The sequence below is a fragment of the Seriola lalandi genome, unplaced genomic scaffold, assembly GCF_002814215.2.
Source record: "Seriola lalandi dorsalis isolate HSWRI2012SDOR001 ecotype SW California unplaced genomic scaffold, Sedor1 jcf7180002054476, whole genome shotgun sequence".
Taxonomy (NCBI): domain Eukaryota; kingdom Metazoa; phylum Chordata; class Actinopteri; order Carangiformes; family Carangidae; genus Seriola; species Seriola lalandi.
In genome coordinates, this window is record NW_019525029.1 from 1,270,835 (window position 1) to 1,287,932 (window position 17,098).

The 17,098-nt window shown below is 39.5% G+C and overlaps 1 protein-coding gene across 7 annotated transcripts in view; it reads left to right on the forward strand.

Moving 5' to 3' along the window:
* Positions 1 to 15,962, forward strand: part of LOC111659321 (uncharacterized) — a 34,918-nt gene extending 18,956 nt beyond the window's left edge. Inside the window, exons 26-51 of one of the 7 annotated variants that reach the window (XR_015437626.1) lie at positions 2,479 to 2,580; positions 2,671 to 2,719; positions 2,805 to 2,885; positions 3,225 to 3,893; positions 3,985 to 4,062; positions 4,724 to 4,860; positions 5,507 to 5,608; positions 5,802 to 5,859; positions 5,963 to 6,111; positions 7,065 to 8,004; positions 8,113 to 8,234; positions 8,333 to 8,446; positions 8,892 to 8,949; positions 9,968 to 10,102; positions 10,387 to 10,488; positions 10,599 to 10,772; positions 10,874 to 10,954; positions 11,178 to 11,498; positions 11,588 to 11,653; positions 11,747 to 11,880; positions 11,982 to 12,113; positions 12,395 to 12,452; positions 12,544 to 12,624; positions 12,866 to 12,918; positions 13,008 to 13,067; positions 13,284 to 13,362. Coding sequence is in view for 4 of the 7 variants with exons in the window: in XM_023412253.2 (XP_023268021.2) it covers positions 2,479 to 2,580; positions 2,671 to 2,719; positions 2,805 to 2,885; positions 3,225 to 3,893; positions 3,985 to 4,062; positions 4,724 to 4,860; positions 5,507 to 5,608; positions 5,802 to 5,859; positions 5,963 to 6,111; positions 7,065 to 8,004; positions 8,113 to 8,234; positions 8,333 to 8,446; positions 8,892 to 8,949; positions 9,968 to 10,102; positions 10,387 to 10,488; positions 10,599 to 10,772; positions 10,874 to 10,954; positions 11,178 to 11,498; positions 11,588 to 11,653; positions 11,747 to 11,880; positions 11,982 to 12,113; positions 12,395 to 12,452; positions 12,544 to 12,624; positions 13,008 to 13,067; positions 13,284 to 15,610 (6,330 nt within the window). In the remaining 3 variants the exon portion in view is untranslated. Of the gene's footprint in view, positions 1 to 2,478; positions 2,581 to 2,670; positions 2,720 to 2,804; positions 2,886 to 3,224; positions 3,894 to 3,984; positions 4,063 to 4,723; positions 4,861 to 5,506; positions 5,609 to 5,801; positions 5,860 to 5,962; positions 6,112 to 7,064; positions 8,005 to 8,112; positions 8,235 to 8,332; positions 8,447 to 8,891; positions 8,950 to 9,967; positions 10,103 to 10,386; positions 10,489 to 10,598; positions 10,773 to 10,873; positions 10,955 to 11,177; positions 11,499 to 11,587; positions 11,654 to 11,746; positions 11,881 to 11,981; positions 12,114 to 12,394; positions 12,453 to 12,543; positions 12,625 to 12,865; positions 13,069 to 13,283 lie in introns of those variants that run through there. The other 6 variants (XR_015437625.1, XR_015437627.1, XM_023412253.2 and 3 more) reach the window with 6 other exon arrangements.
* The last annotated feature ends 1,136 nt before the right edge of the window (positions 15,963 to 17,098 follow it).

Below are 17,098 nucleotides of genomic sequence, written 5' to 3' on the forward strand. Positions count from 1 at the left end.
ACTGATTAAGGAACTGGAATTGACAATTTGTAGATATAAGAAGTTGCTGTAGATTTTCAAGGTATATGGGGAAATGTGTGAGCAGCTCCAAGTCATTTTAGACAAGGTCCAAGCCACTTGATCCATAAATTTAATTCCAGTTTTTCTAATTTGTATATGTGAAGCGATGCTCCAAAGACTGACTCCTTCATTCCATGTGGTTTCAAACAAAAGTAATCAAACCTTTGATATAAATCAGTGAGTAATATTAGTGGTATTGAAAACATGAGAGTTTAACAATTAAAATAGTTGTTTTACACTGGAAGAATAAAAGCATGGATGATTCATCAGCATGTCCTCAAGAAAACAAGAGTTATCAACATCCAAGTCTGGAGTTTATAAAATTAATTGGATAGATGTTATGTAAAATTTTGAAATGAAAGTCTTTTATGCGTCAGGAATAGAAAACTAAAGTTTTGTTCAAATTTATTTCTTCCAAATGTGAGTTTCAATAAAATTCACAGATCACAGATTCACAGATTCTTTCGTTCCATAGTCACCGAAATAAATATTGGACCCAGTTTTCACAAGCCACACGTCTTCAGAACATTCTGACATCAAAATTACATTTTTCAGACGAACAGATCCGGAGAAAATTAACTTTATTGGAGACCTGCCTCTGGCTCAGTGCCATACTCTCGCGAGATCTGTCAACTGCCGACGTCGTTTGCCAACCAATAACCAGATGTTTAGATGGACCAGAGTTATTTTTGGATTGACTTACTTATACGTTAAATTATGGATGAAACTTTAAATATTAAATATAACTTATTTCATTGCTTAACAATTGCTAAAACAGATCGTTTCCGTATTTGAGAGTTCGTGTCCCTCGCGTCAGCGTCAACACCCATTGGTTGTCTTGTCCTCCCTCCGTGTAGGAGTGGTGGCTAGTTTTGATTCAAACTTTCATTTTATCTAATATTAGCATTTGAAAATCCACATAAGGCAAAATGTTCAAATAAAAATAGTTAAAGTGAAATTGATGCTCGCCACAGTCTGCCCGGGGTGAGTCTAAACATGTTGTGTCTAGTTGTAGATAATGCTAGTTTTAAATAATGTTAAGTTGAGCTGCGCTAGCTAGTACTGCTGAAATGAAATGATGGAGGAAACAACTTCTTAGCCAGAACTGTGATAACATAAATATCAGATTAAATAAAAATTAGTTTATTTTTGTGTTTTTTTGAGAAAAAATAAAATGCCAAATATTCTTAAATTTGAGCATTTGCTACTTTCCCTTTACATAATAGTTGAATAAAAAGCGTAGTTGTTTTGGACTGTTGGTAGGACAAACAATTTCTAATAAATAACTCTAGGTGCTATAAAATTATGATGGACAGTTTTCACTCGTTACTGACATTATAAATTATGATTCATTATTCTTTAAAGAATATAATTTTTTACGAGTTAGCCATACATATCCCCCTAGGGGATAAATAAAGTATCTATCTATCACAGCGCCAGTTGCTAGTAGCCAACTAAGCTAGGTCTAGCTAACTAACTAAATTCTGTTAGTGGCATTTTAAGCATCCATGCACAACATGATTTGTAGTGTGTGGTCTGTTGGTATGTCACTGGATTGGATGGATATAATAAAAATTCTCCAGATTAAAAGTTTCTGTTAATGTTCAAAACCTTAATTATCCACATAGATGACGGTTTCAGTTGTTTCACTTGATCAAATGTATTTTTGATTTAGCAAAATTTGAAATCCCCATCATCAAAAAGAGCTTGTTAGAACAAAGTCTGTTGTTATTTAGTCTGCAGTATTTCCACACTTAAACCTTATACATTTCTGTTAGGTTTTTTTTTTTTTGTCCCATGTTTCATATTTTGTTATGGTTTGCAAATATATTGCCACTGGCATGTAAAACAACCCATTACTTGATGATATTTATTTTTCATATTTTCACCTTGCCAACAATTGTTATTGAATTGTTGTTATAGAATTATACTATCTCTGAATAAAATGCAGTATTAAGTTGCAAATATATACTTACAAAATCCTCTATAGTAATCACTGTTAATTTTACACCCACAGTTGAAATAAGCTGTAATAAATACAGTAAAGATGACAGACAGTGGCTCTGGTGTTGCTAATTTTACAGAATCATAATTCAATCTGCAAGAAACTACTGTAATGAGTTATGCAGCACTTAGAGGAACTTAAGGACTTAAGAATACTTGGATTAATCTATTTATTTTCCAAATAGTAATAAATTAATCTAAAATAAGGTATTATCACCTAATTTCAGTTCTGATATTATGTAGAGATACAGTATGTTTTTCAGTTTGTTTGTCTTGAGTTGTGTCTGTCAGTACTGTTCATAAGCTATAGTTGTTGGTGTTCCTGGAGTCCATGACAACACACAAAGTACAATGTGGTGTGTGTGTGTGCATGTGTGTGTGTGTGTGTGTGTGTGTGTGTGTGTGTGTGTGTAGGATGCTTTCCACCCAGGCTCACAGAGTTCAAGCACTGACGCAGAGACCTTACTGGACTTGGCAACACAGACAGCACGTATTCACTCTGTATCACATGTACAGGTATTCTATATCAGAAATGAAATTTCGGTACCATCTTCATGTAGCATCTCCTCTTGCCATTTACTTATGCAATATTTTTGGTCTTCAAAGAAAATAAAGTTGGACAACCCCATGTGGGAGCCGTGCCCCTACCACAGAGGTGAGTGTGTATTGCCATGAATGTTACACATTGTCATCTGTAATTGAATGGACTTCTTGATTGTTCTCACTTTGTTTTGTTCCAGCAATGAAAACCGTGGAATATGCAAAAAGAAGAAATGGGGGAGGAGCACTTGAACCCGCAATAAAGCCTAAAATGAAGCTGAGTAAGGCCAGCAAACAATATTTTAACTAAATATTTGTCATGTATATGTTCTATGTACAGTATGTGTAGTATGATCTTAACTCATATAGTTGGAAATGTTTGTTTTTGAGTACGTTAAGCTTGGGTTCACATGTTGGGTTCCCATGGCAGTATACCCTCATGGGTACATTTGGTTGCCTGGAGTTCCACTACTACTAATCTCTTCACCTCATTCATTATTAATCTTCATTTGGACAGATGATCTGTTGCCATTCATGTTACTGCTCCCCGAAAGGATGCTTAACAAAACTTTGCAGATAATTATAGTCAAATGCACTTAATCATGTCATATATTCCACAGTTTCCAAGAAAACCCAGAAAACAGTGGATGAGGACCATGTGATAGACAACAGTCAGAAAAGCAGTACGACGATGGAGGGATCTGAGGAAAAGACCAGCCAGAAATCTACAGACAACAATGAGAACGTCTCGAAAAATATTTCAGTAAAACTTGATTCTGAAATCGCCAATAAATACGCTGTAAAAAGTGAAGAAAATGCAGAAAAAGCCCACAAAAAGACTCCTACGCCAAGTAACAAAGAACCAAAGAAGATAAGAGACGTGTTTTCAGAAGCTAGCACGGATGAGATTAAGAATGCAGGTATGGAGACATGCCAGTTGATAAAAGAGGAGGTGGAGGAGATGGAAGTGCCGGAGAAAGATGATGAAGCCGAGACTGGAAAAGAAGAGAGCAACAGTCACCAATATGTCCTGACACAATTGAAGAGTTACATATGCATGAATAATGAAAGAAAGAGGCCAAACAGCACATCTGAAACATCACAAGATGACACGGGTTCTGATGAGAATATGGGGAGAGAAATGGGATGTAAAAGACAGCGGTTCACCTCAAAACAGGATGCACCTTGTGAAGAATCTCAAAAAACTCCAAGTGTTGAACTACATAGGGTGACCACCACTGACAAGAAAGGGAGTGGCAAACCAAGTCACGGGACTCTAAAGGATAAAGGTATGTAAATACTGATTTACTTTTGTGGAAGATTTTTTTCTCTGTGTTGTGTGAAAATGGCTGAGTCTGGTTGTCTGTGGCTGTCTTACAGCGACTTCTAACGCAGACCATCAGGAAACAGTTAAGTTGTGGCAGTATGTCAAGAAGAAGAGCCGAGATCCCGTGATTGGTCAGTTTTTTATTTGTCATTTATTTTATTTTTCACAGTGTGTTTCACAGTTGGTGAGAAAGCTTCAAAGGAGAACGCTTTGATTTGATTTGATTTGAATCACTCAAGCAAATGTAAAACAGACAAAGAACAAGCAAATGGAGTCGAACAAAGTCATAGCAATAGTTTGATCAAACGAGTCAGAGATGTCAGGCTCAGACTGCCTAGAACTGAACTGTTCATCACTTTTAAAGAAGCAAACAGTTGTTCTAGACAACTGAGATAAGGGCCTCTCCTAGTTCGTTTAACCAACCCTCTATAGGTCCGTTGCTATATCAATATCTAACAATCAAACACTAGTAAAAAAGAATTTGTCCCCTACACACAGCCCTTACTTCAGAGTCATTAATACGTTAATAAGTCTTCCTTTGTCATGTAATGGTGGTTTAAAATGTTAGTTATCTTTTTAATAATGGGGTAATTGAAAGTTGGGAGATGAAAATAAAAAAACAATGCACTTTTAGTTTTTATATTTTTGCTTCCTCATAACATTTCATTAAATGTTTCGCATTTACCTGTGCTTCGTTAATTTTACTGTAAAATTATTAATGTGAGGAAAATCATTTGTTGCCACATGGAAGATTGATAACACAATATTAATAATGAGCAATGTCTTTTCTAGGCTTAAGTGCACTAATTGAATGCCATTGTGATCAACGTGACCCCATCTACCTCTGTGAGTGCTGCTCTGCGAAGATCCCAGAGAAGAATATCATCAGCCATGTTATTAGATTTGACCACCAGAAGATGTATTTGATGGTGAGTGAATGTTAAAGTCTATTAATTAATGATTATTATTATTATTATTATTAGTAAAATTCTTATATGCTCTATATATTTTGAGAGACTTACCGGTCAGTATTATCATTCCTCCTCTCCATCCTGAACGCAATGCGATCCCTTCATAGAGCAACTTCTTTGTAAGAAATGGGGGCATTCCCAAACCGAAGAGGAACTTCCAGCATCATGTTCAGTTGAATGCAAATTTCCATCTTCATTTTTCTCTGCTAGGCTGTGATAGCGAAATACGTTCCAGCAGGTACATGTAGGTTTCCTGCCAGAACAAGCACATAAAATAACACACAGTGTGGTCATAATTTGTCCATATCAGGTTTATATGTTAACAGATAAAATGGTTGTTGTGCCGTACATGCCGTCTAGCTACTCTAAACTATTTTTGGTTTTCAAAACAAAAAAACACACACAAAAAAAAAAAACCAAAATATGAAAATTCAGTGTTGAAGAATGAAATCATAGCTTACCATAGTAATTTAACACATTCTCTACTAGATTACAGCCACCTTTGTAAGTGTTTGTTCTGGGTGGCAGGCTCATATTCAAAGTGACAAGTCTGTTTTGTAATAGTGAGGCCGTCCCCCTGTGTGTTCCCTGTTTATGACATTAGGGGTTAGGGAAACTCTCAGCTGCACCAGTGGAGCATCAGAGGAAGAAAGTCAGAGATGAGGCTGCTTTATTGGAACGAGATAAAGGATACGGAGAAGCTCAGGTTTGGACTCGTCCTCAATTCTTTAACTTGCAGACATGATTATAACTGTCACTCCATGAACTGAGATTAAAAAAATATGCCATTTTCCTCTGGTCAGTCCGAGGCAACGTTAGAGAAAAGATCTTGGTTGTTGAAAGATTCAAACCACCTCAATAATAGGATTTGCTAATTGTTGTTTATGTTGGGACTTCAGGTTTTTGATCTGGATGAAGAAATGTACAATAACATCTTAAAACAAAACTTTATGTCAGGTAAGAGGACACATTCCCTTTTTTGAGTATGTATGTTTTTGTTCCTACTGGCTTTGATTGAAGCTAATTTGCTGTGCAATTTTTTTGTATATAATCTTCACAGCCATACAGACAGTGAAGGAGTTAGAGGCTCAGCAGGACAGAGGGCTTGGCCTCCCTTCAACCTCAGTTTTATCTGCTGTTCAACCTGCACATGCCTCAGTCACTGTTCAGGCCCAATATGAGGACTGTTCCATGACGGACAACATCCAGGTCAGTCCATTTGACATCTAAATGGTTTGTGAACATCATTTCCTACTTCGTCTGGGTTGTCATACGGAAGTCAAACTGCATGCAGGGCAGATGAACGTTTGCATGTCTTCTGTTGGGTAATCTAAATGTGATAGTACTGGATGGCCATATTAAGAATACATAACCAATGTAATTTCTCAAGTAAAATAGATGCTTAATGCAAAACATTTTGATTTAATTTTTTTTTTTTTTTTTTTTTACATCATCCCAGGTTTTTAACTTCATACATTCTTCCTCTTTGCTGCTCTGCTGACCTGAAGGACATCTGGCACGTTGTCTTTCAGATAAAATCTGTCTGTAGGATGTCTTTATGGTTCAGGGTTACAGGACTTAAGTTTTAGAGCCGGCAAGACGCTGACTTGATTGCTTTACTGCTTGAGCCTGCTTTTGCTCACACAAGTGGTTGAAACGTTTGGGATGGTTTCACTTCAGCTGTGACCATTTGGTCCTCGTAGTGCTAGTGATAAATTCTGTAGCCCATGTCATTTCAGTCCTACAAAGTAGGATTTATTTATAATTTACAGTTTATCTAAACATTTTATGTCTTATAAGATAGTAATTTTATCTGCTGGGATTCTCTTCAAAGTTCACCATGTTACCTCATTTAAATGCTTTGATGAGTTTAAAGATAAGACTGTTGATCTCCACAGGGGAAATGCAAATGTTACAGCAGTACAATAAACAGGCCAAAGAGGTAGGAAGCAGATAAAGAACAAAGTTTGAATCCTAAATTGGGATTAAAGATATTAACAAGTCACCTGAGAAGATAACCGGAGTGTGATGGTTTGTTAGTGATGAAATTACCAAAAAAAAAAAAAAATCTCAGGAAGTTAAGGTTTTATACGCAGTAATTGTTTTGGTGTGTACCAAAACAGCTGATCAATGGGCAGTCAATGTTGTTTTTCTTTTCAAAGGTGGTGGAGATTGATGATGACTCAGAAGACTCTCTGGCAGAGCCAGTCTCAGGACCTGCAACCATGTCTGTGATCACTCAAAACGCCTCCAAAAAAGTCCATCGTCAATCAAATGCAGACATCAAAGTGACCCATTACAAAGTCCCTGAGTCGGCTGACAACGCTAACACTGTTTCCAGAAGTAGTAAAGACGCGTCCCGTCTACATGTGTTGCATTCTGATTCCACAGGAAATAACCTCAAAGATAAAATTGCTCCAAACACAATTATGGAACCAATAAAAACAGCCAACCCCAATTCTAGTACAACCACCAGATCTTCAGTTCCCACCTCCAGCTGCAGTACAACTTCCACAAAACGCAGAGAAACAAACTACAAAAGTACAGCAACTACCTCCACTGCCTCTGCAGCCACCACCAAATCGACAGCAAGTACCAACATCGGCACCTCAACCACCTCTAAATATACAGCCGCCTCTTCCAAATTGACAGGAACCACCCCCATCTATAGTGGAAGTGGCTCCTGTCATTCAAAATCAACCACAAAATTGGCACCAGTGTCCAAACCACTGGACAGCAGAACCGGACCTGTATCCAATGTTACAGCAACTTCATGTAAAGCTGCACCCACATCTCAAACAGGAACCGCTGGTGTGCGGGAATCTGTCTGCAGAACTTCGCCTTCTGAAACGCCATTCAAAATTATGGCCACATCTGAAACTACAGTGACAATTCTCTCCGGTGATGTTGCTAAAACGTCAGTTAAATGTGGAAATACTGAAGCCTCTGATGTTGCACCACATAGTCACAAGAGTAGTCCACCTGTGGCTCCCCACCTGACCACAGCCACGTCTGTCAGGTCTGAGCACAAGAATTTACCCTCACAGCCATCACATACTTCCATGACTAAGACAAAATCAAGTGAGAACATTCCTAAAGTTGGTAAGTACAATTATTTGTATAGAAAAAAAATCAGTCATTTAGCCTGTGAATTCCTTTCCTCTCAACCCATTCTGGTTTTAATCAGAGGTCTGCATATTTGCCTTATAGGCGTAAACTTCCTGATTGCTGTGACGTGCGGAGAAAAGAAGCAAGTCTACTGTCAGCTGTGTTCAGTCAGGTTGAACTCCTCCAGTCACGTGGTCGACAATAACCACAAGTATAAATACGTGGTGGGTGATTGATAAGTCTTGATGTAGAAAATGTCGGATGTGTGCAAAGCAGGTCAGTATTACAGTTGTTAACCGTGTGGTTTGAATTTTCCTTCTAGAAGCGGAACTACCCGATGTGGACTGCCAAGCTGCCGGAGGAGGAGAGTAAATTGAACAAGATAGTGGCCAACTTGGCTGAGGTTGAGAAGGATGTAGGGTCACAGAGGATCATGGTGAGCTGCACAAGTCTCTTCATACAGTCAATATGATTAAAAATGATTGTTGTTCATTTTTGTACATATTTTAACACGCCATTAAATCAGATTGAAGAATCAATATGAAGAATTGTATTCAGGCAAAGACACTGTACTACATTGGAAAAAAAAAAAAAAAGCAATGTGGTTATGGAACAATAAATGACTCTTGTCTTCAACGCATAGATCAGAAATACAGCGGAGTGACATGGTTTACATTGTGAGAAATCTTGCATCATATTTCTACCGCATAGCAAGATTAATCATTAATTGAGAATTTGAAATCATCAAGATGTTCTTGTGTAAAACTGGGTAAGAGATGGTAAAGCATCTCGAGGAAACAGAGGGGCTTACTGGAGTAACAGAACTGTGGACTGTAATGACTTATAGATTACATGTATGATTTTGTCTTTTAATCTGCTAGAGTATGGAAGTGACAAGTGATGAATACGCAGCACTGCGTGATCTCTCGGACAACAAAGGTAAAGATATTCCAATATCATAAAATAAATAAAAATCCACTTTGAAGCGACTTTCAAAGGAAGAGGTATAGCAAGAGAAGACCTCGTGCTATGTTGAACTGTATTAGCAGTGGGGCCAGAGGGGACTGAAGAAATTTTTATTAAAAAAAAAAAGAATTTCTCATTGAAACCATCTTGTCACGCAGAGAGAGACAGTAAAGTATCTCAAACCAGCCTTAGAGGACAGATGTTCCTCCCAGTTGTCAAACAAAGCCTTGACAGAGTTTTTATGTTATTTTGGACATGTGGATGTGACTACTAATTTTTCTTACAAAACATACTTAATTTCCTGGTAACATCCCTGAACCCTGGCCAGTATTACTGCATGTGGACATGGTTTTCATTGTATAAATGGGATGTCAGAGTGTAATGTAAAATCTTGTGTTTCTAACTTTAAGACATAACACATGGAGCAGTTCGCAGATAAATTAAAGTGCTGACAGTAGTCAAGGTCACGACTGATACAAAGATTTTAACTGTAATGTAACTTAACTGACTAACCTATTTGCTGCTGACAGCACTGAATTATGAAATACTTGGTCACTGCATCAAAGAAAACATCCTTTTTTTTAAGGAAGCCACAAAGTAACATACCTCTTTAGTTTGGGGCTCAGAGGGGCAAATGTCCCATCGACTGAAAGTAATGTTCTTTTCTGCTTACCGTGATATGGTTGATAACAGATTGTTTCTGTTGCAGTTTTAAGGTTTGATACATGTACTTCAGGTGGGCGTTCGCGTGGGGTTAGGGTTGGTTGTTAATAGAGAAACATCTACAGTTTAGTTTTTGTAAATTTGTGCATACAAAAATATGTCTTTTTTTTTCTATTCAATAAAACATGGTATGATAGTAAATGACCAACTTTGCAGGAACATTGCTCACAATGGATAATTTGATTCATTTCCATGGAGGGGACAGTTTTATACACATTGTCATTGTTTTGGTCTTAATTCCCCTTTCTCTGTGTCTCTTTGTTCTCAGCTCTTGAAAGAGTGAAAAAAATGCTGAGACAGAGAAACTTGCAATCCTCATCATCCCCCGCAACTGATGATGCAGAGGCTTTAGGACAGCAAGGTGCCCTCCCCTGTCCATATGAAGTTTCAAGCCCAGACGATAGTAGGTTCATGTGTCACTTCTAAGAATCAAGTTTGAAATTTATCTGTGTTTTTCACCCACGTGCAAATACATCGGAACTTATAATTTTGTACTTACATCCATGAGGGTATATTGTTGTCTTTGGACATATTTACAACGTAATTGAGTACTTTTTTTCTGAGTCTTTATTTTTGACGACTTCAAAAACTCATTGCGATGTAATTTGATGTTGTTGTGATGTGCTGTGAATGAGACGCACAGATCTGGACTATATTAGACCAATTTATGCAATTTCTGTCTCTCAGGGATGCACATGCCACAGAATGAAATGTCAGGACTTTCTACTAACAACAAACCAAACCAGGAGAGTAAACATGAGCTCCAGACACTATTGGGCCATATGCCAGGTAAGAACAAAAATGCAAATGCTTCTTTGGTCTGGAAAAAAATCTTACTGACTTATTGATATTTGTTCTGAAATTGCACACTGTTGAATAAATTACTGCTCTTAATTCAGAAATGAAATCCAACTTGAAAGAGAAAGCGGGTCAGTCAGACAGAGCTCAGAACTGGACTGATAAAGGCCAAGAAGCTACTGACCTGGTACCAGACCAGCTTCAGACATGTGTGAGCTTCAAAAATGATCCAGACCCCATTCCAGCTCCCAGCATTCAAGATGCACACATAGCAGGTATAATGTATCTGTGTTTGTCATTACACATTCTCAGAAAATCAAACTGCCTAATGTACGCATTTATAGATGGACTATTAAATGATTTCTGCTCTATTCAGTCACTATCAAACAGGAAAGGATTGAGCCAGATGTGGAGGCCCAGGCTCATGTTGAAGTCACACCTGCAATTCAGAGTCCTGGTAAATACCAAGCCTTTTCTTTCAACTCTTGCAGCATTAATATTTTTTAGCCGCTATCATTTTTTGCTCTCTGTTTTGTTAATTTGTAGAATTAATTAATTGCAGATTCCACTTCACATAAAGTTAAATATAAAATGATTTTGCGATTCTGTTATTGTTTGTACATTTGTCTCTTACATCTGTGTCATGTCCGCAATCTATCTCCCTCTTCCTTACCTCCCAGCAGTCCATGGTTGTGCATATCCCCTTGCCACTGACTCAGAAACTATAGGCACCTTCGCTCAAACCCATCATACATGCCAAGAGACTCCTGAGAACAGACAGCAGCAAGAGAGAAGTGACTCTGAGATACAAGACACAGAGAAGACATCACCTGTAATATCCTCCAGCCCAGACCCTTTCTCTTCTACAGCTCCGGTGAATACAGAACAGCAGAACCAATCAAGATCCAGTCTCAATGCAGAACTTGTACCGAAACACCCAGGATGCAGTCCAGGACCTGCGCAGCACAGCGCGTCACAGGCACTCCCAAAAATTTCACGGGGTAAGTATTATGCATTTAGCCTACACTGTATAAATTGGTGGCTTTTGTCATTTAACATACTAATTTGTTATTTTGACTTGGTGTCACAGGGGAAAGAACTCAGGGGACAAGTAATTTGTCCAAGTACTTAAGCGTGAAGGGACTGGAACCAGTAGGTGGGTGTGTCCATCCTTGCACAACAATCTCCTATTATTTCATGTCATTTCACTGAAGCATACAAAATGTTAAAGATATTGCGTCCTCATCAGGTCTGGGCTGCGTGTGGGAGTGTAAAGGGACATCTGAGACATCTTTCTATTTGTGTGAGAGCTGCAGTGAGACGCTCTCCCTCAAGGACATCTTTCAGCATTTGGTCAGCTCTGATCACCAGTTCAACTACATTGTGAGTGGTGTCTCAGTAATGCATAGAAAACCTCAGAACAGCTAATATATTTAACATTTTCTCCCACATTTTTTTATTGATATGATATGCATGTCTTTCAGTTGAAGCAGTATCCGAAGCATCTGTCGTTCTGGCAGCAGGAGAGTCTGACCCAAGATGAGAAACTTGACATTTTAAACGGCGTTGCCCAGCTACTGTCACAGCGGGAGTGTTACTACAAGATAGATGCACAGGTAACCTGCGGTTACATGCGTGTGTAATGCATGTGTCAGAGTGGGATGATGTTGGCAAGTTACGCTTAAAAAGCTATTAGAGCATATTTGTTGCCTTTCTGATTAGCACAGAAAGAAGTTATATCACTTATGGTGGACAAGATATGTTTGTTAAGATTTCACAATTGTGCTTCATTTGCCTGAAAAATAATTTAATGGACAAAGTGGAAATGCACATTCATTATTTTAATTATTATTATTATCTAATTATTATGTTCCCCTGTATGTTTTCTCTCACAAAGGGTGTAATGCTGGGAAAGGAGCTGTATAAATGTGTGCGGACAGCGCCATTCAGTGAAGGTAGGAGTCGGTTTAATTTGCAACTGTTCAAGTTTCTGATGTATTGGAGTATACAGTAATAAGTATCAACTGTGCTGATTACTTTTTGTAGCTTTAAAAATGGTTCAAAACATCAAGAAAGAAGATAAACTGAGCGTCATCTGTCTACCCACCAGTACTCCTCAACAAATGGGTGAGTCCCACCAGCCCAGCAACAGATAGATAGATAGATAGATAGATAGATAGATAGATAGATAGATAGATAGATAGATAGATAGATAGATAGATAGATAGATGTCCTAGGGAAATTCATGTGTCCATTATGTCATTGTTGATGATGATGATGATGATGATGATAATAATAATAACAGTTGATAATAAATAAACAATAATAATTAGATTAGTCCACTTCCTTTGGCTGAGGTGTTGTATAGCCTGGTGGCAGTGGGAACAAAGGATCTCCTGAACCTCTCTGTTCTGCAGCGCAGTGAGATGAGTCTTTTTTCCCATTCCTATACACAGCTTAACTAGGCAGAGTATGGGTATGAGCTATGACATTTGATTTCTCTTGCACAGAACAGTCTGAGAGTCAAATGGAATCTCTTCCAGTGGAGGCACCTGAGAGAAGTGACAATGGTATGAAATGTTTATATGTTGTATATGTACTACAGACTGTATATAAAGATGGATGTAGCCTCCATGACATCACCCGTAGGTTTCTGAAGAACCTTTTTTAAGCTGCTTTGCTGTCGCCATTTTGTCCCCACGTGAGATTTATGGAGGATTCAAAATTGGAGCTTCTCATTTTCTTTCTGTAAACTGTTATAAATTGAAGCTCTTTTCTTGTCATAGGAGCAAGACAAAAACTAGAAAAAGATCATTTGGAAGAAGAGACAGCAATGGCTGGAGATTTGGATGGGGTCAAACATAGAACCGTCTCGAGTCCTCTGGATGTTACCAGTGCCTCTTCGAACACTGATTCTGTTGTATTTCCATTCCCCGGTTCTGGCGCATGTCTCAGTCCCAAAGAGACCCGCAGGAGCTCTTTTACGCAACCAGAACTCAGTCCACCAATCTCTCAGTACCAAAGACCTGTCGCTGAGATGCAAGTGAAACAGGCGGAGGTGCACGTAGAACCCCAATCTTTCTGTAGGCCTACTGTTAGTCCTAAAACTACTCAAACCCTGCCAGTCTCTCCCAGAGATGACTGCCTTCCATCCAGGAAAAGGCCAGCAGAAACATCTGTTGAGACACTGTTCAAAACTTGCACCGATAACCCCAAACTTGAGGATCCTTTGCCAGCCAAATCCACATGCTGCTCACTGCAGCAGCACTGTGATCCCAGCCCTGAACCAGCCTGCGAGTCCACTTCAGTTATCCCTGATGCAACCTCTAGCACCCTGTCGAGAAAGGACAATGACACAGGCCCTGCACCTGACAAAGATAACATATCTGTTGTGGACTGTACACCACTTGCACAACTAATAGCTCTGATGAGAGAGAGTAGGTCTTGGACAAGTGTCTCTCCTTGCAAGTCAGATCCACCTAATGCTGAGACTATGACCTCCTGTTCTCACAATTCATCTGAAAGTGGTGTGGAAAGCAGATGGGATTCAAAGTTTGTGAAGACTAAAAGGGCAAAAAACAAAACAAGATGGGATTCAAAGTGTCAGCTGTATAAAGCTACAGCCAAGTCAGACAGCACCATGTTAACTTCTGCCAGCACTGCTGACCCCAGTGAGCTACAAAACCAGAGAAGTGTCAATATTCAGAACATCTTTGGAAATCGGAGCCAGCTCAAACCTAATTTTATCAACTGTGAGGCCACCAATCATAACGCAGGGCAGATATCACAGCCACAAAGTAACACACAGAATGACACCACTGGGGTTTGTCATCTGCCCATTAAACCCATCATAACTGCCAGGTCAACCCCAACTAACCAGCAATTGATGGGCAGCTTTAAAGGACAGGACAACACTGAGGTGTACATTGGCAGTCAGGGCGCTCAGAGTTTGTCAACAGTTGAAACGGCAAACTCTAGTAACACTCAGGCAGCTTTAGGATGGTATGGGCAGTATAGCCAAATGGCTTATGTCATAAATGGAAATTCGGGTCATCTTTCTTCTGAGGTTGTTGCAGGTTACTCAGCACCAGACAACCTACCTGTGAACAGTGGGGTGTTATACCAAGGGTACAGTGCGAGTGGGCTCTACCCAAACCAGAGTCTGCAATCGTTTGGACACAGGTTGGCAACTCCAGTTACCCCAGAATGGGTCAGCCCAGCAATGCAACAGCAGCTGCAGCAACAGCAGCAGCTGCAGCAACAGCAGCAACTGCAGCAACACCAGCAGCTGCAGCAGCAGCAGCAACTGCAGCAGCAGCAGCAACTGCAGCAACACCAGCAGCTGCAGCAACACCAGCAGCTGCAGCAACACCAACAACTGCAGCAGCAGCAGCAACTGCAGCAACACCAGCAGCAACAGCAACAACTGCAGCAACACCAGCAGCTGCAGCAACAGCAACAACTGCAGCAACACCAGCAGCTGCAGCAACACCAGCAGCTGCAGCAACACCAACAACAACAACTGCAGCAACACCAGCAGCTGCAGCAGCACCAACAACTGCAGCAACACCAGCAGCTGCAGCAACACCAACACCAACAACTGCAGCAACACCAACAGTTGCAGCAACACCAACAGTTGCAGCAACACCAACAACTGCAGCAACAGCTGCAGCAACACCAACAGCTGCAGCTGCAGCAAAACCAACAAGAGCAGCTGCAGCAACACCAACAGCTGCAGCTGCAGCAAAATCAACAAGAGCAGCTGCAGCAACACCAACAGCTGCAGCTGCAGTACTCCTCGTGGATAAGTGCCAACCTGGCTGCTGGAGATGGCAAAGTCACCAATGATGCTGCCAACTTTGGCGCTGTTCCCCTCATCACTCCCTACAATCAGACCCAAACAATCACTCCAATGCAGAACAGCAGCAATATAATAACACAGACCATCCCCCAGCTTTACTTCGGACCCTCAGCCTTTCACCAATCTCCTACAGCCAATAGTGAAAGCATCTCCCAGGAAAACTCCTTTTTAGCTTCTGGTATAGGCTTTTTTCCTGTAGCTCCCTCTATGGCAAATGCCAACCCTCTAATTTCCCATGAGACTACCTGTTAAACCATGTGTATATATTGCCACAGTCTGAAAGATGTGTCAAATGGTTTCAAACTCCTGAAACACCTAATAGACATTTAATTTTAAATGAAGTTAACAGATTTTTTTGATGGTGTAGCAATGACTTCAGGATATTGCAAATATGTTTAAAAGTATTGCATATTCATTGAATATGAATATTGAGTTTGTAAATAATTTGTAAACCATTTGAAAATGTGGATATTAAGCTGCTGTTGCTCATTTCAGTTTTTAACATTTTTTAATGTAACATTTTCAGCAGTTACCACTGTGATCTTTGAAGTACTTTTCATTTTCATATTTTGTTCAATTTAATAAAATTTTTGTAAAATGGGAATCTTAATGCGTAATATATTTATCTATTTCATAAATAGCTTTATTTTTGGTGTGTTTTTGGTACACAAATTCTTTGAAATGTGTGACTCTTATTGTTAAGGGAACGTCTGCTGTCTTTAAGACAGTCTGACCTGAAGGTCTAAAGAGCAATTAGTTATTAGACAGGCTGGGATTTGAAATTATGACCCTCTACAACAGGCTTCACTATTATTTAATTAGAGCTCTGACAGGATGTGGTAGAAAACTTTCTGTCATGTGCCATTCAGTCATCCATGTATCATTCAATACAAGTTAATGTATTTTCCCAAAACACTTAGGGTTCAATTACATGGTAGTTGGTTATAACTGGTTACCACAGCCCCCCTCACATGTTAAACATTTTCCTTGGATTTCTTTGTAGTCTTTACTTTCTGCCTTCATCTTTAATCTTTAATTCCTAACATGCTTAACTACAACAATAGTTTTAGTTTAATTAACAGCATTCTCATACTCTACTACATTTGTTACATTTATTATGGCCGTGTAGCAAAATGGTCAGTCATCATATCCCTCTTTCCGTTTCAGATCGATATGATCAATGATGGATTCAACGGCAGGAGTTAAGATTACAGCCAATGGGTGACTTCGTAGAACCCTTGGAGTGAGTATCGTCCACATGAGGCTATTGGAGTACAGGGACAATTGAAGCTGTCGATGTAATCCAAAAAATATTTAATCAGAAGTGGAAGAAGGCTTTGGTATCAAATTTGACAAAACTTTGTCGAGGTGTAGTCTTTCCAGTCTAAGAAAATAATGACTCCTCACACATACATTTTGGCATTAGAGTAGTTCCTCAGATACAGTCTTCAATCTTAGTTGTCACAGGAAAGCAGCCATCCGCACCATGGCACTAACAACTCACATGATGGCTGGGGGGTCGAGCACTCTCTTCAACGAGCCTCATGACCCCACAAGAGGTCATATACCTGCAGCTTCTCACCAGTCAGCTAGAAGTGAAGAAGCCTTTTGAATGAGAGGTGAAATGTCTTCAAGTAAGTCCATTGGCTGAGATGATATGACCTGGGTGACTGAGAATCTTCACCGGCTCGTGATTGTCAGTGTCTTATGTCCTACCAGTGGACGGGGGCCCGACTGGTT